Raw genomic sequence first — 24,840 nt, 5'->3', positions numbered from 1 at the left:
ACTCAAGTTTCTCCTTCACTATCCCAGTTGCAAGATTGGCCAAGCCAGGCAGAGTTCCACTAGCACAGCGACTTTTGTGTGCATGCACCTCCCAGGCAGTCCACATCATGTGTCTCACCCAGAAGGAGAAGTGGGACAGGCGATTTGTACAACAGGAAAAAATAGCCTCCCTCAAGAATAAGAAACTTGGAATTTATATAAAGGACTGTGGGTTTACATCATCTCTTTGTACACCGAAAGGACAGAAGGAAAAGCCTATACAGACAATATACATTTTGTGGAAAAATATTTACCATCCATTCCATTGTGTTGTTCGTAACTTCTTTTTCCCAGGATAGTTGGGGACCCATTGTTAATGACAGGCGTAAACTTAGCAGGAGTCAAATTGTTGAGAGAACTGGACAAGCTCTTTGCAGGATCTGGTTTCGGAGGACATGGATGAGACTCTGTTGAAAAAGAGCAAAGTGGTATTTTTTTATTAGCAAAGATACTGGAATTATAAATCTGAAAACACCCTGCAAGCTTCCAAGGTGACCAAGTATACCTCCCTTTATATTCAAGTGATTTCAGTCAATAATTTTGACTTGCATTTGCTACTGATACAAAGCATATACATATATTTAGAAATTCACCGCTACTGAAGATGTTAAAATCAATGTCATTATATTATCCTAAAATAAGATTTGATAACAAAAGCACTTTGTATCTATTTCCATAATACTGTTCTCTGACAACATGGAGTGATTTTGGGGGTGCTGTATATTAAAAGCCAACTTTGGACAGTCATGAAACACTCCTTAACCCTGGGGAAATTACAACTTTGCCAGTTTTGCAAGGTTTATAAAAAATAAAATTTCCTAACTAGCCAAACAAGTGAGGATTCGAAGACCCACTATAAAGAACCCATGGAGTCTGAATTTAAGCTTTGGGCCAAGGCAGAGATGAAGCACACGCTCTTCAACTGAAAAGATTTTGAGAAAGTTACCAGCAGCAGTAAATGGGATCTTCAACTGAGTTTTTTCTCTTACAGGCCCAACAGCAGAGTAACGTATAACTTCAAGCCCACTAAGCACAACATCTCCAAAAATACATTCTTGCCAGTCCACAAGCATCCCTCCATTTCTTACCAGTGCATCAGCCTCCTTCCATTTCTATCATTACCTCAATAATCCAATGGAGACCCTGACACAGTGCAATGAAAACTCAAAACCTACTGCTACATTCTGTACAACTATTAAAAGAACAATTTTATCCAGCAGCAAACTTCTCCCTTTACTGGCTTTCTTTTGCTGCACTGCAAGTATCCAAGTATACACTCAATCTGTGTATCCCATTAGTTTACAGCAGAAGTACAACACTCAACAGAGAAGCAGTAAATATTTAATACACCCTCAGCCTTACAATATTGCATAAACAAAAATGTTCAAAGAAACCTAAAATCAGCTCCAGTGTTGCTTATCTAAATAAGAAGGCAATCAATTTCCTTGCTAGGCCGGGAGCCTTCAAAGAGCCCCCGTCCAAGCCGGCTTTCTGCGGTTAGACTCGCGTTTGGCTGCTGGAACAACCCGGGAAATGTCTGCAGGGTATCAGCAGCAACCAGCAACACCAGGGAAAACGATTCTGCATTCATCTGGAGTCAGCACTGCCATGTCACGTAGCATCACTCCAGATGCTTCCAGCACCTAAAACTTACACCCAAGTCCTGGATGGAGATATTCAGTACTCTCCCACAGATCAGCCGATGAGGCCCAAGTCCTCTACAAAATTGTAATTAAAATAATAATAATAATAATAAAAAAAAATTCCAAAAAACAAGGGGAAAGTAAAGAATGGACATATAGTCCCCTTGTCTAGTTTCAGAACAGAACAGCCAGCAACTGAGTCACAAGCTGTGGGACACAGTGCTGTTCTAAATCCAAGAGGCTTCTTGGAGGACCCAACTGTATGAACTGCCTCCAGACAGCCCAAAAATTGGAAAAGTGGACAACCAAATATTCCCAAAATATTACGTTTGTGCCTCTCTTAGCAGCTGGTAGCTTGTACCCACATACAACAGAAGCCACAGCAAACACATCCCTCCCTTCTCATGAAAAAATTTCTGATACAGGTCGATGAGCCCGGAGTGGAGTGTGGAGCCACTAGGTCTGTCAGATTAAGCAGGAAAAGGAAAAAGGACAAGTTACTGGGAAGGTTTTCATGTTCGGTTTTGTTTTGTTTGGGGGATTTTTTTTGTTGGGCTTTTTTTAGTCCAGAACGAGCATCTAAATTTAGAACCAAATGGAAGAACCAGATGGTCAGCAGAATTGCCAGGAGGGTGTTTTCTATGGCTGGGGGCTTTTGCATTTGGTGGTGTTTGTTTTTTTTAATACCTAAATACCGGAGTACTGCTTCTAAAGGCTTTCGAACCACTTGCTTTAATAGCAATGGGTTTTCTGATGCCTCAGGTAAACGTGCTGTGCCTGTAAAACACAGAAAAATAATTAGAGGGTAAAGACATTTAGATACCAGAGCAAAACTAAATTAATAACTCCAGTGTCCTGAAAAAGCTCTCCCATTAAAAGAAATTTTACAGGTGGCAAGCATGTCTTGGCAACATGACACAAATGCAGGAGAACAACTCGATGTAACAGCAAACATGAATAAATTAAAACAGACAACTATATGAATTTTCAAAGTTATTTGCCTAGCCCACAATCAGTTAGAAGGCTTTGCAAATACAGCTAGATTTTGTGAAACCACTAGCTACACGCAAGAGAGCACCTCAACAAGCTGCAACTTGAACTTTACAGGAAAGGAGCCTCAAAGAGCTCCTTTGCAAGGAGGTCCCAGCTGCAGCACCACTCACATTCTGCTTTGATTGCTGCACTGTTAATAGGCAGATAGGGATGTCTTGCAGCATGCCAAGGGCGCAAAATATCTCGACATAAACGTCTGGCAATTCTTGTCAGTTTTGTTGTGTGGAGATAGAAAGCTTGTCGTGTCTTCATAGCAAACTTGGGACTCCCACTGTTTCGTACTGGCACACCGTGAGGACTCTAAAGAGAAAGCAAAATAAAAACTGTTTCTAAAAAAATAATCAGAAAGTATGGTTTTAAAGAAGAGAAAGAATAGCATATAAAATGACTTTCAACTACTGACTCTCAGACATGAAAACAGAAATGGTATCGCAGATAAAAATACTTTCAGCCCAGCTATTCCCCATTTCCCAAATCTTATAGAAAATATCTCAAAGGATAAAATGAAGGTAAACCTTTTCACTTCACAGGGAAGTATTTATTTCTGTCCCAAGTTTTAAGGCAGGGTTCCAAAGAAGTTACCTGGTGCTATCACATGATGTAGTGTTTATAGAGACAACAGAAAGACTCTGCAACTTTGGGTGCTTAGGGTTGCTCTGGATGCACAATGCAAGCTCCTTATAACAAAACTTTTGTAAGGAGAAGAAAATCAGGAAGGGCTGTGTGATGAAAATATACACCACAAACTCGCTTCCCAAAGCAAACATACTGCATGCAGGAAAGGTTTTGGCTCAAAATGACAAGAATTATTTTTAGTTCTTACTCTGAACTCAACAAATGCACTCACAGATGTCAAATATTGGCTGCACGTAATAAAGAATACTACTGGAAGACACTTAGCAACTACAGAGAGCCTAAGCAGTATATTCTTCATGAAAAGCAACTAAATCAACCAAAAAAATAATGCAAGTAGTACCTTGTTATCTCAAACCTATCCCACAGATGGAAAACAGGAAGAAATTTCACTTTGGGGAGAACAAGGCTTTCCCCTCTCTGACTATTTACATATTTTTTAATTAACAAACAAGAAGCATAAGGCTGATAAAATCTGGCAGTTATCTCAGCAATTAAGAGAAGCCTGGAAAGGACAGAGGTTAAACTGAAGAAATGGAAAGGGAATGATAGCAAAGAAAAGGAGAAAGGAAAGTAACTTAAACCCAAAGTTCAGTGTGCACTATCCTCCTATCCATGTGATGCAGTTACTTTTTCCAATCAGCCCAATGTCTGATGCTTCCAGATTGAACTTATACAAATTCAAAGAAAAATCCAAGAATTTCGATTTTCAAATAACAGAGGAAAAATGAAACAGAAGCAGCTCATACAATGCTTACTCAAACCTACCCAAAAAGGAGGATTATTAAAAAAAAACCCAGGCTGAAACAGAAAAACAAGATAAGGGATCTCTAAAAAGCCACTAGCTATTTGGGGTATCTAATTTTGAATGTGCCTTGGGAAAGCAAACAGCTTTCAGGAAATAATTAATTCCTTTTTGGGATTTAAAAAAAAAAAAAAAAAGTCCTCTTCCCCCTACAGCAAAAATCATGGAAACCAAATACCAGAAACACTGGCTGGCATTTCAGTTTTTCCCCATCTCCATTAAGTCATCCCATGCATTTGATGGCTAGTTTGCTAAACAAATGATGTTGTGTTTGTTTTTTTTTTTCCTCAGGGTAGTACTTGGCAACAAATTACTTCTAGCTGAAGCAAACGTGCCAACTTCTGCAAGACACGAAATACCAAACCCAAGGACAACAATGGAGGCTGAAGGCATTCTTTGGGCTGTTAAATATTTAAGAACAGTGAGCAGCTAGTTAGATACCATGACACCCAGCTTTCCAGGTGAGAGCAGCAGCCTGCTTTGTGGGTACCTACCAAATTATTGCGGTTTGGTCCTGGTCTCTCCCCATCTAACCGTGTTGGCATTTTCAAGCCACCGTATTTCTTCCAGTAGGTCCAACAGGATGCACAGAGGCGACACTGCATGTTAGGGGGACCCCAAGAATACCACTGGTAAGACTGGGTGGCTAGAGATAACAAAGGTGGAAATTATATATATCCTTACACAGGATCACTTTTCAGAGCTTATTCTCTTTAGAATCATCACAAAAGAAAACCCACACACAGACAGAGCAAAGCTCAAACAGACTTTAAAAAACTGACAATGGCTTCACTGTCATCACCACTGCTAAATATACTTGTGATTTCAGCAGAATCAATTACATTAATTAATCTAACCCCCTTTTAAAACATAAGCAGAAAAAAAACAACTATTAGGATGGGAAAACTTCCTGCCAATGGAACTGAAGGCTCTCGTTTTGGAGGACTGGTAGACAACAACATCTGCAGAGCATAGCAGAGGGGGAGGATTGTCTTCAGGAACTCCCCATACATTAATTTTACAGCTAAAGAAAGTTCAGAATCTGTGACTTGACTTCTCATACAGTCTTACATTCCAGCTCCCCGTAAAGAAACACAATCATTAGAACTCTATATATTAATATCAGGCACCAGTCCAAATATAGGAGTATCACATATTTTGAAATCTACTAAAAAATGATGAAAAAATTGTCAAATTCACACCTTGGTAATGTAAGTATTCACTCAGTAGTTACCCACAACTATGTAGAACATTTACAAACTCCCCCTTTCATACTTTATAATTCTATTTACAAATATAACACCAGTAAGGAAAAAACCAACCAAACAAATGAAAACAGCACCCCGAAAAACCCAACAAAAGGAGATTTGCCTAAAAGCTGCTATATTCAATTCTGCCCCCACACCCTTGCAAAGCCTTGTCTGCCACCCCCACCACAACACAGCTGTTACTTTAAGGTTTACGACACAGCACTCACTCTGCACACACAGCTGCCACGCTGGCACTGCACTTACTGTAACAGCTCTCACAGGCCCGTCCTGCTCCTGTGTTCTGTGTCTGGACTCCAGTACCATTTACCACTCCTGGTTTGACATTATTTACATTGATCTGGTTGGGGTTTGGCTTGTTACTTAAAACAGAAAGCAAAAAGAAGGACAAGCATTAATTGAGGCATGTGATTTCTTACCTGGCTTTTGAAAGTATGGCCCAAAATGTTTGAAGATTTAAATTTCATTCGACACGTGGTTTCCAGAACCAGCTGTACTTACCAGCAACCTGACTTCCATGAACACACTCTCTCCAATAATATTTAAATAACATCAGTAATGAAAATAATGATAATTGGATGCCATTTAGAAGAGTTCAAAACCTTTCAGAAAACAATAAATCAGTGAGGACAGGTAAGTATCTTATTAACTATCCCAGACATCCAAATCTAGGTGAAAAAAAGATCTCACCTACAGGTTCTTAACATGAGGGATATTTTACTTAAACCTCCAAAAAGAAGGCTGGGGACTGGAGCAGGAAATGTAGACAAAGAAAAGAGCAACCTCTGCTTTATTCAGGGGAATATAACCCTAAACTGCAGTCACAAATATTTCCATTTGTCTTACTGCAAAGGTTTGCATCATGTGGCCACAATTCCCACAAGTACATCCAACACATTATAACAACATCTGAATCACCTCACCTCATCCCTATACTCTCTTTAAAACGCTGATTTCAGGAAAAGAGGGGGGAAAAAATCCTACTAGCAGGAGCTGAGAATGGAAGGGGAAACAAAACCTTGGCACAGAGAGTAATATGGAATGGTACAGAATCTCTGCAGAGGAAGAGGTATCTGAGGGAGAAAATGAGACATTCAAAAAAAATCCTTGGCATGGGTGGGAACGAGAAGGACAGAGTATCAATATTGCACCGACAGGACTTCTGGGGAATGGAGGAAGATGGAAGAAGTCACACACAAAGTTTCAGACAAGAATACACAAGGAGTTATCAAATATGCAAGGACTCCTGGGTGCTGTTAGGACTTCACATTATAGAAGCAACAAAGAGTAGGCTGGCTTTGGAGCCAACTGCTGAACACAACCCCGAACTGCACTGCTGATTACACTTCCCTCATATTCTTTTACCTGAAGACTGCAGGGAGTGGGTATATTCCTTTTATTTCCAAGTAATAAATTCTGTGATTTGGAATCTGTTTATTCAAGCAGAAATATCTTTAAATGGCTTTCTAAAAACCCATTTTCTTACACATTAGTTGCACACTGACACAGAAGTGCCAGTGATTTTAGTGACCCAACATACTTATTACGCTTCAGCCTGGCTACTGCTGCAAAAACAGCATTGTGGGAATACAGCCAAAATAATTTCTTTTTAATGGGGTATCAGTATTAGGTTTCACATTCTCAGCAATGACCCCTGAAAGCAAAGGAGTTCCAAGTGCTATAATTCTGAAGACAACCGTCCCTCCCAGCTCCAGAACAAACCCAAATGCCGCTGGAAAGCTGACACTGCCCTGGAAGCCAGAAGGTCACCCTCCTTAACAGAAAATGTCAAATCAGGTCCTGAGATACACAGCTCAGGAAAGCTCCATTTCTATAGAGACAAAATAGGTTCTGCTGTGAATGAACTACAGGAACCACACACATGTTGTGTAAGGAGGCACAAGAGCGTTTGTCCAGTCGAGGAAAAACTTCTGACAGTGTTCTCACTGTAAAGCTCAGGGCCTTTCTGCAGCAGAGAAAGCTCAGGAGGCCAAGTGGCACAGGAACACTGTAAGTAGTTGTTGCTGCAGTACATTGAGCAGCACAGACACAACCCAAAAGCAGCACAGGAGGCGAAGAAAAAGGCATTCAGATTAATTAACAAGCTTGATAAGGTTTTCATCTCCCTTTGCTTATTAATTCACCCAGCTCTTACAAAGATTAAAGTGTTTCAGAGTGCTTATCAGAATGGCACGAAGTTCTGACACCACAGATGGCAGGAGATCTGCAGGCACGTTTAACAAAGGGGCAGTTGAAAGAGGGTACATTCACACACTACTTTGCTCTGGGATGTCACTATAGTAACCTGCAGCAAAAGAACTTTTGCCAATGATTCACTAGCAAACTCCATGTGCAAACATTACCAAAGACACTGCAAAACAAACAGCCCTCACAGATGAACACTGTTACAAGTGGCATTGCTTGACAGAGCAGAAGACTGAAGTAAAGAAAATTAAAGCTTTATGGCTTAACATCAGGCATGTTGCTTCCCTTCTAAACCTTGGATTTATCCTCCAAAAAGGCAGTAAAAGAGTCTGAAATCCATCAGTAAATCCCAACAAAGCACATTCAAAGAACTGAGATCAGAAAGGAGGGTGACGGCCTGACTCCACTGTCCTCTCTACGACCATTATCAAGCTGGTATTTAAACACAAGTGGAAGGGATGCCCATCCTTATCAGCAGGACTAACATGCTATAGTTGACTTCAGGATTTTGAAACACTACAATTAATGAAGATGCAGCAAGCACCAGAAACTGTCCTGCTCCAAAGCTAAGGTCAAGTTTCAAAGTGGTAGTAATAATAAAATTCAGGAAGATAATGTTTTCATCATATGAGAAGCAAAAAGCTCGTAATTGTTGACGATATGTTAATTAAACTTGCTTGATATAACCAAAGCCTGCTACAGCTATTAACAAGAGAATCGAATGAGTAAGAGGATGAATCATTAAGCAATTAATGAAGCTGAAGAGAAAGATGCAAATAAGGTAGTGAGAATACTGATGGTGTGGCAAACTACCACTTCTAGTTCTTGTATCAGGAATGGAACTCTTAAAGAGGTTTCAGTTGTGAAGGAGCAGTGAGTTATGCTAGAACTGGGACCACGAAATGCAGACTTCTGGGCTGTATTCTGCAGAAGATCAGTCTCAACTGAAGAGATTAAGGTAATAAAGCACATGCAGAAAGAAGGCACTGGAAACCTGTCAACATGAACTGAAGCCCCTGCCCCAAAAAAACCCAACCTGAGGATAATCCTGAACCCCACAGGAAACTGAAATCACTTCACTAGATGACTGGCTAGCATTTGACCCACAGCACGGTGATAAAATTTTTGTTGTTAGAAATAATTATAAACTTAATACCACCTAGTGAATGTTTCCGGTTATTAAAGGAATCATCTGTGCTAAATGCACCAGAACAATTAAGAAATAAAGCCTCAGTAATAAAAACAATTCAAAATCCTTTGTGAGGCACATTTATGCCATTTACCTCCAGGTAAATGCAATTGTCTGGATTCCTTATCCAGGCAACAGAGAGGTGAGCTCTTCTCACAACTCTCCAGGCTCCCGGAAATACCCACTTCTAAGAACAGGTCTAATGACCCCTATAAACAATGCTTTTTGAAGAGGAGCTTTCTCCAACAAAATGTTGAAGATGGCCATTTTAACTAGCACAGCTCAGAAGAAAGAGAGGTGTTACACCTTTTAAGTTTTCCATGCTGCAATAGACCTCTGCACAATGAAACAGGGAGGAAAAAAAAAGTCTTGCCCCTCCAGCAGAGGACAACCAAGAAACAAAGCATTATCTTCTCTGAACTATTCCTCCAGTTTCCCTATTGGCTTCACAAAAGGGGCACAGCAGGGAGAACAGTATTTCCCTGCTTCACATGTCTTTGCGAGGCAGCGTTTGCAGCTTGTCAAAGCGCTTTGAGATTCTCAGATAAAATACTGTAAATAGAATGTATTAATTTACATCTACAGATGTACAGCTAAAATTCATGTTTTACATCAATACATTTTGGAGACTAAAGATTGTATGGAGCAGTTCGTTCTTCCCTTTCTGTTCTTAGCCCTTCTGATATCACTTAGATCAAAGCAAAAGAGAGAAAAGCCACACAAAATTGGATGTCTCAGCCTCCATGACTTCAGACGTCCTAATCCCAAAAAGCACCAGCTACACAACCAGAGTGTCATCAAAAAGAAGCAAGTACATAGGATGCCTGTAAGATTAGTAAAACCAGAATATGACTTCCACAACAGCCTGAAGGGTATGTTTGGGTACACACTAGAAGGAGAAAGAGACTGAGACTACACCTGCATGAAGAAAGGTCTCCAAGCCCTGCATTCACATTGGAGGGTGGCAGAATGAGGCATGTGAGAAGGTGGAATCTCTTTGTGCATTCAGGCTGCTGCTGCTGCTTCAACACCACTCCCACTGACAGAGACAGTGCTACAGAAAACAACTAAACCATTTTTTTTCAGTAATTCCTAAATGCAGAACTTAACTGGTTTTATACTTTTTCCTTTCACCAGGAAAGCACATTAGTGCTTTTCAACCAAAGGGCTGCACCACAAAGCCGTATACACAGACATTTGGTTCAGTCATGTCAACTACAAATGTCTGTCCCAAAACCAGGGTTATTCTTGGAAGAGGCACATAAATGTTTGTCCAATCTAGGACAGAAGTGTTTTTTCTAAGATGTTGGTTTAGGACTTGATAACCTCACATCAATTACCTGTATGACTCTCCACGCTTCAGTTACCTGCATTAATAAATTTGGGGCACAGCCTCAAGTTAAAAAATACCAACTCTAATGCTTCACACAGAGCTGTTGTTTTTCATTGTGTAACATGTATGTGACCCTTGAAGGCAGCTTCTATTCTCTTTCTTATTATTTTCCTCCTCTCTCCTACATTTTCTTATTAACATTGCAACAAGAGTCCTATCAATGGAAGACAGCCAGAGATGAAAAAAAAGATAAAACAGTTTAAATCTGATATCCTTTGGGGTCTCTCCCTGCCAACAATTCTACACCAGCTACTGCTGGAATAGGTTTCAGTCAATCAGCTGATTTGCTTCTGCATAGGTCTTGTGACAGCCTACATCAAGTAATTTATTTTCGGGGTGACAAGTGAATCATTATGGTTCAAGCCTTGAAACAGGAATGGGCTCAGTAACACGATAAGGACAAATCAATAACATTGATATTTAGATCCCTACACCGTGTATTGCTACTACAAGCCAAGAAAATAATCTTCTTCTAGGTATGCATGCACTACCTATGTGCCAGACCTCGTACTGGAACTTGAGTAGAAATAGTCCAAAAGCTTAGAAATACTTAATTGTTGCCACATTTAGAGGTATTAACAGCAAAAAAGCAGCAGAAACATTCATGCAGCATTTAATAAATCACATACACAACTGCTACTTTTCCTGATAGGCGTGAAAGGAGATTGAAGGAGGAGGAAAATCTGATTCCCATTTCATCAATTAAACAATATGTAAGTTAAGGTATAACACTCACAGAATCAACCATGACTGGAAATCAGAGCCAGAGACAAAAAGAGCCAGAGACATGGGTAGAGACAGAAATCTTTTCCTGAAGCAGGGAGGTAAGTTGCTGATTTTATTGTATTCTCTAGATAGGAACAACAATTACCTTGCTGAGGTACAGTGCTGAGGGATAAGACACCACTCCAGACAGCCATTATTGAATGAGCACCACAACCTTTCAAACACAAAGCCCTACCTACATACGTTATAACCCAAGAGCAGCAGCAGGACTACCAGGCTCTCTTGTCTGCAATATCCTTTTGCATCTGCAGTCTAAATTACATTGCCTTTTGCTTTACGAGCTTATCACATTGTGAATTCATGTTTAATTCGAGGTCCAGTGTCCCTCTGCAGAGTAAGAGCATCCACAGAAAGCAATACTGTTGAGAAACTGCATGACAAGAAATCTATTTGGCTTCACTCTGAATATTACACCTCATTTTTAGAAAATTCACCTGAGAGATATTGACATATTTCAAAGCAAAAAAGAAACCCTCTATTTTCAGAAGAAAAAAGGGACTGTCTTGCAAGTTAAATATATAAAAATTAGTTTTGTCTAAAGTAGCAGAACAGATGGTAGAAGTTCATAAATATTTAAAAGGAGATGGCATAAAAGAGTAAAGGAGTTATTGGGGATAATACACAGGGGAACATAGCTGGGAGTGAAAGTTGAAAAGAGAAAGGGCAGAGCAGACTGGAAGTTCTGCATTATAGCAACTGTTGATTGGCTATGCAGAGGAAATGCAATAGAAAACATTTTATTAGGATTTTTGTTTTAAAATGCATATACCTGCTTTATATATTAATAATAATATGTCATTATATACAATATATACTCTGTATAGTATATATTTTAATATATTATTTTTTACAGAGAGAGAAATTTGTATATAAAAAAAATTGCATTAGAGAACAACCATGCATTGGTGATCCACTGCTGACAAGAATTAAGAAAAACAGAAGTTATGAGCAGTTAATTAGCTACCCTTTTGTTTGTGACTGTGACCATGACCTTGCCAGCAAGCCCCCAGCTCCTAGCCCATATAAAAATAAAAAATTAGAAGTTAAGTAACGGTCACTTCAAGATGGGAATGTTACACAGGATGAAGGAAGTGAGCAACATGACAGCACAACATCCTAAGCAGGAAAGCCCCACAGGGAAAGTCCTCTGCTGCCCATGGAGGACATACCCTGTGTCCCACAGTGGAAGGTCAGCATGTGGAACCAGCCTCAACACTCATAAGCAGCAGTGCAAGCACAGAGGGAGGAGCTGCTTTGTTCCAGCCAGCTCTGAAATACCAAGGCTATTGTGTTTTCTTCCACAGGGCACCTAGTTTATCAGTATCAGAGTGGTCAGCATTAACTCAGCAAAAATAAAAAGGAATTCAAGCATCAGCTGAAGGTTGGTTATGGTGGTATCCTAATTTAATAGTTCTCTGACATGTTTGTTCAACTATGTCCCTCATTATGCAAATAAAGCAAATATACAATACTGGTAGGCCATGGAAACTGCTACACCAGTCCCTCTACAATGATAGGAAACAAAACAATACAGAAAGATACTTACTAGTTGGGTATATACACTTGTTTTAGCTTGCTTTCTGCTTCTGCTGCTTTCAATCGTTTCTTTACATAGAAAGAAAAGAAAAAAGAAAACAGTTAGAATTAAAAAAAAATAAAATAAAAGCTATTTTACCCGAGAGTCAAGTAATACACTTATAAAAATTTTAGCAGTTCTTATGACATTTACCTTTTACTGAGCAGCTACCACTAAACCTTTTTCCAACAAGAAAATATCCACCCAAGATAATCGTGGGCATCAAATAACTATGTACACAGCTTTTCAAAAAAGTCAGAGATGCCAAGCTACTATTAATAAGGACAAACTTTTCATTCGCATTCACTTCAACACAAATTGTTCCCCCCACAACCGTTTTTTTTAACTTTTTATTTCCCCTGCAGAGGAAGATCTGACACATCAGTGTGTTGATTCTCCATGATAACATTCAGTAACTGGACAATAACAGATATAGCAATGCACCCTCTCCATCACAGTTCCTGAACAGGTGCAGCAATTCAAAGAGTTTCAAGGAAGACTTTTGTGTTGATACCCCTGAACTTCTGAGGCCTAACTGACACAGAAGATTTTATTTAAGCATTAAGAAGGCCAGGAGCTCCTTTTATAACTCAAACCTTCACCATTTAAAAAGTAAGAGAGACACTGAGGTTCAAGCTTGCTCTTTATTACATCTGCAAAATAAATTTAGGGGGAGCCTCTGAAGGTTTCTAGTCCAACCCTCTGTTCAAAGCTGGTAACAGTGGCCTGCATAAAGCCACAACAATGTTTTCCAGGCAAACAAGCAGCACTGTGATATTCCAGACAAACAGGTTAGCTTAGCATTTGCTAAGCAGCAGCCCCAAGGCACAGTCTAGGAAAATAATTGTAAAACTGAAGTCAGTATCTTCATAGAAGCAGGAAGTGCCAGAAAATGTAATAACATTGAAGAGTGTGTCACTGAGGAAATGGACAAACATAAAAATCCTTTTTACAGGGACACCTTGGACACACATAAAAATGATGAAGTAAATGTTTTCTGTGAGCATAAAGCTTTGATCAGGACAGTTTTGAACAACAGTTTTTCCATTTGATAGTCTGACAGCTCCTCACCAAAGCTCTCCAGGCTCCTAAAGAATTCCCCTCTTCCCTTTTCCTGCAAATAATAGTCGTTTTATCTTAGAAATCAAAGAATTAAGTTGTCAGACAACAGAGCAAGGACCGAGAAAACAGAACTTCTGAAAGTTTTCCTGGGACTATGAGTACACCTTCAGAGAGCTGCACTCTCTCTCTGGCTGACTCCCTTCTGCTGGTGTAGGCCAGTTTCCAAGATTGCTTCTGTTAAACCTCACCTAGGACAGGAACTGCTGCCTGAAAACCGGCCTCAAGAAAACCCTAATGAAGACTTTGTGGAGACAGTCCTTATCAATCCTACAGACTTGGAGGAACCAACAAGAAATGTTTTGCTGGCAATCAGTAATGGAACTAAAGTTCTCCCTCTGAATACAAACTACAAATTCAAGTTGAATGTTTTCAAGCTACCCTACCTGAGCATTTTTATGTAAGAAACAAAAGCACCCAACGAGAGGCCTCAAAAACTGCTGTGATAATGGTTCTCCAAACAGCATCAGAAATCCTCCTCTACCTTCCAGAGGTACAGGAGGCACTACACAAAAACCCCCATCCTTTAACAAAACATATACTCAGGTGCCTTTCTGCTCAGGAACTGGGGGTTGTTCCACCCACAGCCTCAACTCAAAAGGAGGACTTGATGCTCCAGGCACAGACTGCTGTGGGCAGTTACATTAGGAGATGAACAGCCACAGAGCTCATAGTCTCCCCAGGAAATACATGGAAACCCAACATCAGATACTGATTAACAGCTTAAAATACTGCTTGGTGAACAGTACAAGAAACCAATTTCCTTGAGACCTAAGCAAGAAATTCAGAAAACTTACACTAGCGGAGAACTGCTGGTTTTTTAAATTTCTAGACTGTGAGAGGGAAAAGCTGCAGTTTTCTTGACATCTCCCATTATGTTAAGACAGTGTTGGAAATACATGAATGCAAGAGCTTCACCCAAGCACGCAGCATTATCAGCAGCTGAAATATTCTACTGTCCACAATGTAAAGTCATTTGCCTTGGGGACATGGTTAATTCAGAGTATTAAGCAGCATTCTCGTAGTAAACAGGTGATGAATGTTAACCTCATACCACAGATTTCCTTTGTTACTGATGACCCAGGCATGAGCTCTGAGCTAACAACTGCCATAGATCACTGGACCTCCCAATACCCTCCTCTCCTGCAGCTGCCTGGGGATCAGCACAGTGTACAACATGAAGCATACACCCTTACTACAAATAGTATACAAGGAAAATTGAAGGTTTCCAGAAGGTACCACAATGTCCTGGATAAGAAGAGGTTTTGCACTAAGTACCTGCAGCTGTGGGCAATCGATAGACCAGATATGATGAGTTTCCTATTTCCTGACAGTGGCCAATTCCAGAAGGTACAAAAGGGGGCCTGAGATGCAGTCATGCACAATTTCAGAATAATCCCTTCCCTGAGAGAGTGCTTTGCTAGGTCCTTTGCCAGTTATTAATTGATCTGTGCCTGAAGCATATTTACACTATAAATTCTTAATGCTGTCTGATGTAGTTATGAATGTCCTCACCCACAGGAAAAACCCTAAACATTTGTAACTTTTTCTAGTAGTTTGGCCTAAAATAAATCTTTTCTCTTTCAGTTATTTATATACACACACATCTTAAGAGGATATACTTATTTACCTCATCATATTTTCCCCATCTATAAAAGGAAGATATTACCAACTTGTCTATCCTCTGGGGACCAAGGGATTAAAGTACTAAGCACTGTACATTCAAGTTGGTGCAAACATCTGTCCTTTATATATCCTCTCCCTAGATTTGATATCTTTCACTCTATCCACTGGGCTTGAAAGAGTTTTATAACACATGATGTATAAGAGCAAATGTTTGTGGTCCTTTTCTAAAGAGTGAACCATTTATAAAGAGGAAATAACAGAAGAAAACCAGGAACGTTGGGGATACTTCAACATTCACAATGCAAGAGTTGGGGTGGTAGACAGCACAGAGATGTCTCAAACATTCTCAAATATTAAACCTTTATTATTTTATGATAGGGAAAATAAATCGCATTTTCTGGATTTAGAGGAGAACTTTCACACTGCTTATTCTTTTTCAAACCTCTGAATATAAAAATATAGTATATACAAGGGCAGATGGGGAGATGAGACAGAAAAGGGAGTTAAGTCTGTGATGCACTTGGGAGAAATGTTTCCAGCTGCTTGTGCTCCACCAACACATCTCAGAACTGAGGGGTGGTACCTACAGTTTCTGGCAGTTTTGGCAAGCAAGTGACAGAGTTCCACAATACTGCAGTTTTAACAGCAGTTGTTTGGGGATAAAATATCCTACGTATGTGGAAAAACATTTCATTGATGTTATTTCTACATTGCTACACACAGGACTTTATGAAGGCTGGTACATTAAGACATCACTCACAGCCCTGAGCTAGGTACAAAGCAGGCTTGTTTCCTTAATAAAGATGTTTTCTATCTGCATTAAGACTGTCCCAGAGCTCCCTACCTCACTGAGTCAAACATAAGGGCACTTACACTTTCTCCAGTATCTTCCCAATACTATACATACCTTAAAACCGATATTCTCTGTCTACTCCTCCTACACTTTTCTAATGGCGCTTCCACATAAGAAATAGAACAGTGGAAACTCATAGTATTTGACCTTCCTCTTGAAGTTATCTGCTCCTCAGACACAAATAAAATGCAAGAAGTAAAGCCTTTCACTCTCAGAAAGCATATGACTAATTCCAAGTCATCTACCACCTCCATGTCAGAGTTCTTCTCAACCTATGAAAAGTTTAACGTTTTTAAAGTTTTTAGGACTTCCCCTCATGATATGCAAAACAGTAGAAGCATTTATAAATATCTAAAAAAAAAAGAAAAAAATCACCCTGGAATTTACCACTAGGTAAGAACTCAACCTCTACGTTGAAAGAAAATGTAGCCAGACATCACATCAACTCGGAGAGCTTTCAAAGCACTGAAGGAAGCCAACAAACAGCAGATAAATTGGTCAATGCCATTTCAAATCTTCCTGAGTCAGAAATATATTATCTTGTGAATTAACACAGGAAATCTGTCCCAAGAAAAGAATGCATTCAAAGGGGACCTGGGATACTGAATTTGGAATGCACCACACTCATTTTCTTCAGAAAAACTCTGAAAGGGTGTCTTTGACAGGACAGCTCTTGGGATCACTTTGGAGAGGCGTTCAGGAGCCTACATGAAACCACAAATTCTGTGTTGACATTGCAGTAGAATTACTCCTTCTGTTCTTGGAGGGTCAGTCCTTCCCTTGAAATGACTGAACTCCTGATTATGCTGGTAATCTTCAAAAGCATGGGGTAAAATAAAAATTACTGGATGAGAGATCCAAGTGCACACTCCAAAAGAAGTCAATTTGCACGTATCTCAATATTGTGAGTGTCCTAGTCACAAGACAAGGAAGTGCTGCATTAAGCCTTTCCATCTTAGGTACACCAAGCATGAGTACACTTTATTGTTTAGTTCTCAGAACGGGCCTTCTGTTGAAGGCAACTCAAAATGTCCCTTCCTCAGGGGCAAGAAACAGATAGATTCTACTTCAGGATTATAGCAGAGCTTTCTCATGCCAAGAAACTGTCAAGGGAAACACAGAAGGATGTAAACAGCTCCCAAGTAACTGTTGCTTTTTCATCCAAGCAGGCAATTGGTTGGTGAGAAAAATCTTTATTCCTATGTTTTGTAACTCACAGAACCAGACAGTTTAAATGGACTTTTAGTCTTCATTCAAAGATTCTACGAGAATAAGCAAGTTATCAATACTTTTATTAAAGACAATAACATACAGACTTGAAATATAATTTAATCATCTTCTTGGAAAGAGGGAAGTGGAAGTGTAACTTGGGATACACACTTTTCATATCCTTACTTTGCATATTTTCAATATCTTATGTACACAAATGCTATTAGCCCCCAAACCATTTTGTGGTAATAGACCAAGGAAAGATTCTGCATAGATCAAACATGATGAAGAAACAGATGGAATAAGTGGCAACAGATGTGCTTTGCCAAAGACTTTGCACTCATCAAGTAGAATATAAATGTAATACACCATTATTTCAACTACAATTTCCTATGCTTTCTTTGTGGTTACATATTGATAGCCCTTTCAAGTTTTTTTTATAAATGTTTCATGGTATTATTTGCTCGTACAAGCCAGGAATTTGAGATGAGGTCTTCAGCTCAGTTCAGATTTAATTGATGTTGTATCTCTGCACTGCAATTTCAACCAGTTCAGCTTACACTCACTCATACTGTCTCCTAAGTGCAGAGTCTCTAATTGGAAGTTTTCCCCAAATCCCACTCCCTGGTAGACTCCTGGGCAGTACATGTAAGGTGCCATATAACCATGATAGAAAACCCAGTGCACAGGAATAGAGCAAAACAGTACAAGAAAATGTAAGTTTGTTGTGTTTTTTAACTGCTGCAAGAACAAATAAAGTATTTTGCACAGTTATCCCTTCTGCAGTTTTCCTTATGTAATGACAAACTTTATGGAAGTGGAAAAAGCAATGGGGAAGGAAAGACCATGCCTTCATTTCTCCAGAACCATTTTTCCCCACCAGCTTCCATCACCATCCCACTTTCCTACCTTCCTTGCCAGAAAAAAAAGTTTCAATCAAAGAATAAAAATATTGGAATGAGGATGCCATTAATAATTTTATTAAAAGTAAAGTCTTTTTTTTTTGTATCAGTTATGTTTCTTGTTTGTCCTGAGGACCCTTCTACAATTTAAACAGTGTCCTGACCAGAAAGAAAATGGTTAAAAAAAAAAAAAATCACATTACAGATCAAGGTGCCCAAATATTAGCACATGGTAAACATTGGTCAATGCCTCAGGCATCTAGTCTTTACCCCAGGCTGAATTTCCAAGGAAGCATGTTAAGGCAAAGTATTTTCATTAACTCCAATTTTTCTGATACTTCAAATAGATGCCTCAGCATTTTAAATTTCTCCCTTCTTTTACTTGATTTTCCTATTAAATATTGTAAGTAGTTTTTCAGCAACTGACACTCTGCAACATTTTGCATGTTGCTTCAATTGTGCTTGCTTTATTTCAGGAACCAACCAGCCTTCATATTTAAACACGTAGAGATAAAAATGATTGTAAACACCAGTCAAAGTTGATTCTCAAGTATAACGTGTCAGGGAATTTGAGCCATCAACACTTCCCAGACAAACACTTCACTTGCAGAGCTTACATGGGGGAGTCTCATGCATCTGCCACCAAAGTCATTGGCAGGAGCAGCGGAGAATCAGCGTGGGTGCCTCTTGTACAGCAGCTGACCCCCCCAAAAAAAGTCAGTGAAGTTAATGCTGACCTTGAACTCTACAGGCAGAAAGTAAATGCACTGCCTTCCTCTGCTGAATTCCAAAGCAGACACTGGAAAGCTCCAAACAAACAGGGTAGCAGCAAACATGAAAACAATGTGCTCCTGCCACTGCTACCTGTTTGTATCTACAGAGCAGCTGATGAGTTTAGTGACAGGAGATAATTCTGATCATAACAGAACCCACCTAATGGAAAGGCTGAACCCCAAGAGGGAGAATAAAGCAACAAGGCTCAGTTTCACAGGCAAGAAAAGCAACTTTGGTTAGAATGGAAGAGGTGATTCTGACTCTCTTACCTGTTGAACGTATCTGTCTGTAGTTTTCCACATATAGTAATATTCTATTATGCTTGTTAAGGACTTCCATGGGAGCTAGGGACACAAAGGAAAAGCAGCAGTCATAGAAGAGAGCTGGCACACAGACTCACAAATTCACAGGATTCCTCTCACTGACAGTTTGTAGCAGAATCTTGCAACTACTAACCCTCCTCAAGGAAAAAAAAATAGAAGACAAGTCAGTGTCTGAATCTCCCAAGGACATTAGATGCACATGGGACACAGGTTAAATTAAATGCCCTTTCAGAAACATAGTTTTCAGAGTAGAAGTGGAGCAGGTTACAGGTAGAACTTCATGGTGCATTTGCTCCACAGTAAACCATTCAAGAGAGGCACAATGTGGAAGGGAGCCCACAGGCTCAGACTCTCTCTGAGGAGGAGAGACTCAAGCAAGAGCCACAACTACATTATCCCAGTTCCAATTTACTTGGCTTCAATGGAGCTGGCCTATTAAAAAAAAAAAACAAACAAAAACCCACCAAAACACAAAACCAAAACAAACTACTAACAGAATCGTGCTCTGCCAGCTCTATTCTCTGCGTGAGAAGCACGAGGATTTCAGCAGGACCACAGAGTGTTGTGCTGTTTTCAAGTCCCTCTGTCTAAAAGATTAGAGCATTGGACAAGCAACAGTGAAACTACTTATTTTGTTCCAGAGGACTCAATCAGTGACACAGAGAAACTTGGCTCTCCTTACAGTGCTCCATTCAATCCACGGGCTGAGCACCTAGCACGGAGCTCTGGCCAAAATACAGGACACTTCCCTGGGATGTCCAGGATTCCATTTGAACACTTTCAAAGGCCCTTTCTGAAATCACATTGTAAGAGTGACTACATTTTCATATTTCAGAAGGCCCAGTACTTACTCTCCTTCAAACACAAATTAATCTAGAGCAGCTCGGCTGTCACAACACTTTCCTAAATCCTCCCTCAGCTGTAGTGGAGCAGATGATTCTAAATTAACATCTCTAAAGGAAAAGCAATCATCTGTGATTTGAAATTCTGACTGTACAACAGGCTGTCATCAGTATGAGGTCTGCCTTTCCCCACTTTACAGCAAGACACATGCTCTAGTTCAAAGCCCTCTTCTTCAACACGAGGAAAAACAGCACAGTTTAGACAAGCTGCAAACCAGCTCTGTCACTGATCAGAAACGGTCACCACGGGGGCCCTTCCTTTATATACTTACAAAATCTTGCTGAATGTCAGTGAAATCTTTTCCATATTTTTCTAGTGCTTCCTCGAAGAGGTTTGCCTCTGAAGCAGACCACTCCTCCATCTCATCTCTGCACAGGACCGGCCCACCTTGTGGCACAAGCGCAGAGATCGCCTTGGAAATGTCGTAGACATTTTTGTGCAAAGTGTCCATAGCATGGAACTACATGGTTGCAAAGGAGAAAGAGAAATGTGAGGACAAGCATCTGGGGGGGGGGGAAATGCTTAGCAGTGAAACAGCAATGACAAATGCTGCACCAAGATTTGGGAGTGCAGTATTCTATACCCCAAACAAAGTCAGTAAAAACTGTTCCAACCTCAGACTCACTGCAATTGTCAGCGTACAAGTCTAACATTCACTAGCAATAGTGGGGGGTGTGGAATACAAGCCCTTGTGTATCAATAATTCCTACTCAGCACCACTACTGCAGCAATACTGTTAGTTAGGGATAGACCCACTCCCCCAAAGACTGAGCAGCCCTGTTAACTACCACAAAAATAGCCTATATGAAAAATAAAGAGTAGCAACATGCACATACTGTTCCCCCCAAAGGCCAGAAGCCCCAAAAAAGATTTAAGTTGCACATCACAGCTGAGTAGGAAAAAAGAATGACTCTCAGGAGCAATTACTCCTCAGAAAGCTGAGCAACTTGTGATTTACAAGGGCTGAGAACAAGCTGCGAGGGAGGAATTGATATGAGTAAACGCATAGAAGTTCAAGTTTTCTCTTTCCTCGATCTACTCAGCAACATTTATGATTATAAAATGTTAACAACAATACCGCTCCTCAAGTATTCTAAAATGGAGCTCATCAAAGAGAACAACTGGATCCACTGGCATTTCTTATCTGACCACAAGCTTTTCCCCTAGACAATCTTGCCCAAGGATGCCAGTGACAGTCTGGTGTTGGGGAAATGATGAGGAGTGGCACTCTGTCACTTTAACATTATAGACAAGCAGACAATCATTTGCATTCTTCTCAAGGCAGCTACCAAGCCCATGCAAGAGACGGGCTGCAAAGCATGTCATCAGAATATTTTAATAAAACTAAAAAACAACAATAAAAAACCCTCACAGAACTATCCATGACGGATCATAGGAGGCCCAAGGCCAGAAAAAGTTACTTCATCTGTAACTAAAGGATTCCTTTACAAAGACAAGGTCTGCTTCACAGCAGGCCACAATTACAATCCATCTGCCCCTCTCTCTTTGCCAACTGTTGTTGCTGAGGTGAATATTTTGCATCTCTCACAAACTTAAGGTCCTCTTAAAAAAAAATCTCACCAGTGTGATGTCCCTGGAGGCTGCTGCAGCACTCATGTGCAAACTTGGCTGTCTGACAGAACTACTGCAATCCAGCGCTCGGGCAAACGTACCAACAGACCTGAAAGAAATTAAACACAGCACTAACTTTGCATGCAAACCCAGCACAAATATAAACACCCAGCCAACACTTTCTCAGTTACAAGAAGATGTGATTTGTTGCTCATTCTGAGCCAGAGACCGTTCTCTTCGATGTGGTTTGTTATTATCAACACTTTACTTAATTCATATGACCACAGAGGCTTAGGCATAGGAGAGGAAACAGAGAAAGACTGAAGGATGACCAACAGGGAGTTCTGACCTGCTCTCTTATCCCTTACCTCTCAACAGATTTAAGCTATAAAAGGAACTGAGCACAAGCAAGCTTTATGAATGGCAATAGTCTCTTCCACAATCACAAGAGCAGTGCTGCATTGTCTGAAGGTATAGAGACAGATGCCAAGACCATACAGGGAAAATGCAGTAATGCAAACATTTTTCTAAAGGTTTCAGTGACATTAAAAACAATATTTATTTTACAACTTAATATGATATAATATTTATTATAAAGCCTGCATAAGAACACAGCAATTCTCAAATACTTCACAATACCAGTCATTTCTGCATCTGAGGCTACAATCCCCATGCTCTTCATCTTATTCCTAAAGAAATTAGTTGAAGGAACCTTTAACATAAACATCGATTCTTGACATTCTTACTCCCCTGCCTGCTTGCTACATCACATGGGTGAAACACTTGTCCTCCTGCACAAGGGAACTGGAGCTGAACTCCTCTGAGCAACTACAACAACAAAAAGAAGGTGGGTCAGGTTTTTCCCCCTCCACTCAGATCACTTCCCAAAACTAGCTGAGCCCACACAGAGGAACACGCTAGTGCCAAGCAGTGCAGGAATAGGAAAGGTAAATGTTTAAGCACCAGTTGTCATCAAACATCTAATTTTGGCCAAAATCCAAAGCAGCCTCCCCCATCCCAGTGTCTGTGGCGATTCACACTTCACCCTCTCCTCGGCCTCCCAGTCACTATCCCCATCATCCCTACTTCCCAACTCCCCCATCCCCAGCTTTAGCTGAACTGATATTTGTGTGTGTGTGTGTGAACTAATTATAAACTGGAATGCTTTGCTGATTCTGGACAGAAGGAATTTTTTCAGTGCTTCTCATTAGAGCAGCTGTACCGGCAAACCCAGCGGGCAGCACTGAACAGACAGAAAGAACCACTAAAACCAGCTTTGCCACCAGAAGCCTACACAAGGTGGAAAACCCCACCACAAAGGAGCTCTACAGTCACTCCAAACCAACCCACACGAAAACAAAAGAGGGGGGAAAAAGAAAGAACCAGAAGGCTGACAGATCCAGGGTTCATCCAAAAAGGCTTAACTCTGTTTTCCAGGGCTAAAGCCCTTGGTTGCAGCAGGCACCTAAACCACACAGAATGTGAAGTGTGTTACCTTTTTATTTTTTTCCCCAAATTATTCAGTCACAAATTTAATATAGTCTTCTGTTTATATAAATGCATAACAATGAATTAGTTCAAGAACCTTTTAAAAACGAAAAGTTGATGAAGAAAGATTGCTTTCGGCTTAAATAAGAACATCATCAGTACAGATTAGCAGGGTTCTACTTTATTGTGCCTACCTTTTTGAATCTAGGCCTTAGAAAGCATCCTTGCTCCATCAAAAGCATTTACTAGAATTCTTAGCAAACTGTTAATGGATGTCAAAATGTCATTGGATTTGAAAAAGGCAGAAAATGGACCGAGCAAGCAACTGCCAAGAATTTAGCTCACTAAGTCTGCTGTATGCTGGCCAAAGCATTTGAAAAACCTCACCAATTTCAGGATCGGTTTTACATGCCATTTGCTCTTCCTTAATGAAACTGTTTAAGTTGTAAATCTGAGAAGCTGTTCCTAAAGCCATGCAATTCCCAGGAAGGCATGTAAAATGTCCATCTTTCAAAATGGAGCAAGTGAATCAAGCAACCAAAACTCACATTCATACTAATAAAGAACTTAAAGTGCCTGGAAGAGTTATTGACATTTACTTCTCCAAAAGAGAGGTAAAAGCTTCTTACCGTGCTACCACCAGGAACTGGTCTATCTGCTTGTCTACTAGTGGGTTAAAGGCTTCCCAAACTTTTGTTTCAAGTTTTGACTGATCTCTTCCATCATCCTCACCTGGTTGAAAAACAAATCAGAAATGCTTAGCATGGTTCTTTCAAAATAAGAGTACTTTCTAGATTATTTTTTTATCTCACGATAATGTCACTCTTAGCCCATCTCAGTTACTCTGTCTGACAGGCCACTGAGAAAATTTTATTCACTTATTTGTACGTGACAGTTTCATCTTGACAGACACAGCAAAACAGCTCGTCTGAATCAGGCAATCAGATTTTCAATAACTGGTTTCAAAGGACATGTCATGGCAAACAGTACATCCTTCTCCAAACTAGACAGTTTCTTTCCAGTTTCTTTCCTCAGCTCCTCTCTTCCTCCTTTATCTTGCAGCAATTTCAGGAAAACAGACACACTCCCAGCTGCTCTGAGCAGGCAAAAAGTAACTGGTTCAACTCACGTCAGCTGCTTTCTAAGGGGTAAGTCATGGCATCAGACACTCTTGTTTTTATTTTCCCAATTCTATACAAACCAAAACACCCTGGAAAAACACAGGAGAAACTTTTTTCCTCTTCTTTCTGTTCTCTTTAGAACATCTGGAGATTATCCTCTCTGAAGCCCATGTTGGCCCGCTGAGGGAAGAGGATTCCTTTCAAATTAGTTCACCCTCACTTAGGATGCTTGCCCAGCTGTTGAATAAATACCAGTTTCATAGACAAACTAAACAAGAGTCCTGACCCATTTGTTTGCCTGTTCTAGCATGAGACTAACAATATCAGCAAAGCTCCTAAAGACAGCAGAGGCATCTCACT

At 40.1% G+C, this 24,840-nt stretch overlaps 1 protein-coding gene across 4 annotated transcripts in view; it reads right to left on the bottom strand.

Annotated features, from left to right (window-relative positions):
• The window catches only part of MTA1 (metastasis associated 1), a 77,296-nt gene that overhangs the window by 20,272 nt on the left and 32,184 nt on the right, over nucleotides 1-24,840 (bottom strand). For 3 of the 4 annotated variants that reach the window (XM_064664391.1, XM_064664389.1, XM_064664390.1), the window contains exons 7-16: nucleotides 23,989-24,091; nucleotides 21,881-21,980; nucleotides 20,571-20,759; nucleotides 19,343-19,417; nucleotides 12,561-12,619; nucleotides 5,688-5,803; nucleotides 4,668-4,819; nucleotides 2,846-3,035; nucleotides 2,370-2,459; nucleotides 294-446 (exon numbers count right to left, since the gene is read on the bottom strand). In XM_064664391.1, coding sequence (XP_064520461.1) covers nucleotides 294-446; nucleotides 2,370-2,459; nucleotides 2,846-3,035; nucleotides 4,668-4,819; nucleotides 5,688-5,803; nucleotides 12,561-12,619; nucleotides 19,343-19,417; nucleotides 20,571-20,759; nucleotides 21,881-21,980; nucleotides 23,989-24,091 — 1,227 coding nt within the window. Of the gene's footprint in view, nucleotides 1-293; nucleotides 447-2,369; nucleotides 2,460-2,845; nucleotides 3,036-4,667; nucleotides 4,820-5,687; nucleotides 5,804-12,560; nucleotides 12,620-19,342; nucleotides 19,418-20,570; nucleotides 20,760-21,880; nucleotides 21,981-23,988; nucleotides 24,092-24,840 lie in introns of those variants that run through there. The other variant, XR_010432654.1, reaches the window with a different exon arrangement.

The sequence above is a fragment of the Pseudopipra pipra genome, chromosome 9 (genome assembly GCF_036250125.1).
Source record: "Pseudopipra pipra isolate bDixPip1 chromosome 9, bDixPip1.hap1, whole genome shotgun sequence".
In the NCBI taxonomy this organism is placed as follows: Eukaryota; Metazoa; Chordata; class Aves; order Passeriformes; family Pipridae; genus Pseudopipra; species Pseudopipra pipra.
Note: the sequence above shows the minus strand (reverse complement) of the source record. Positions and strands in the feature narration are given on the sequence as shown.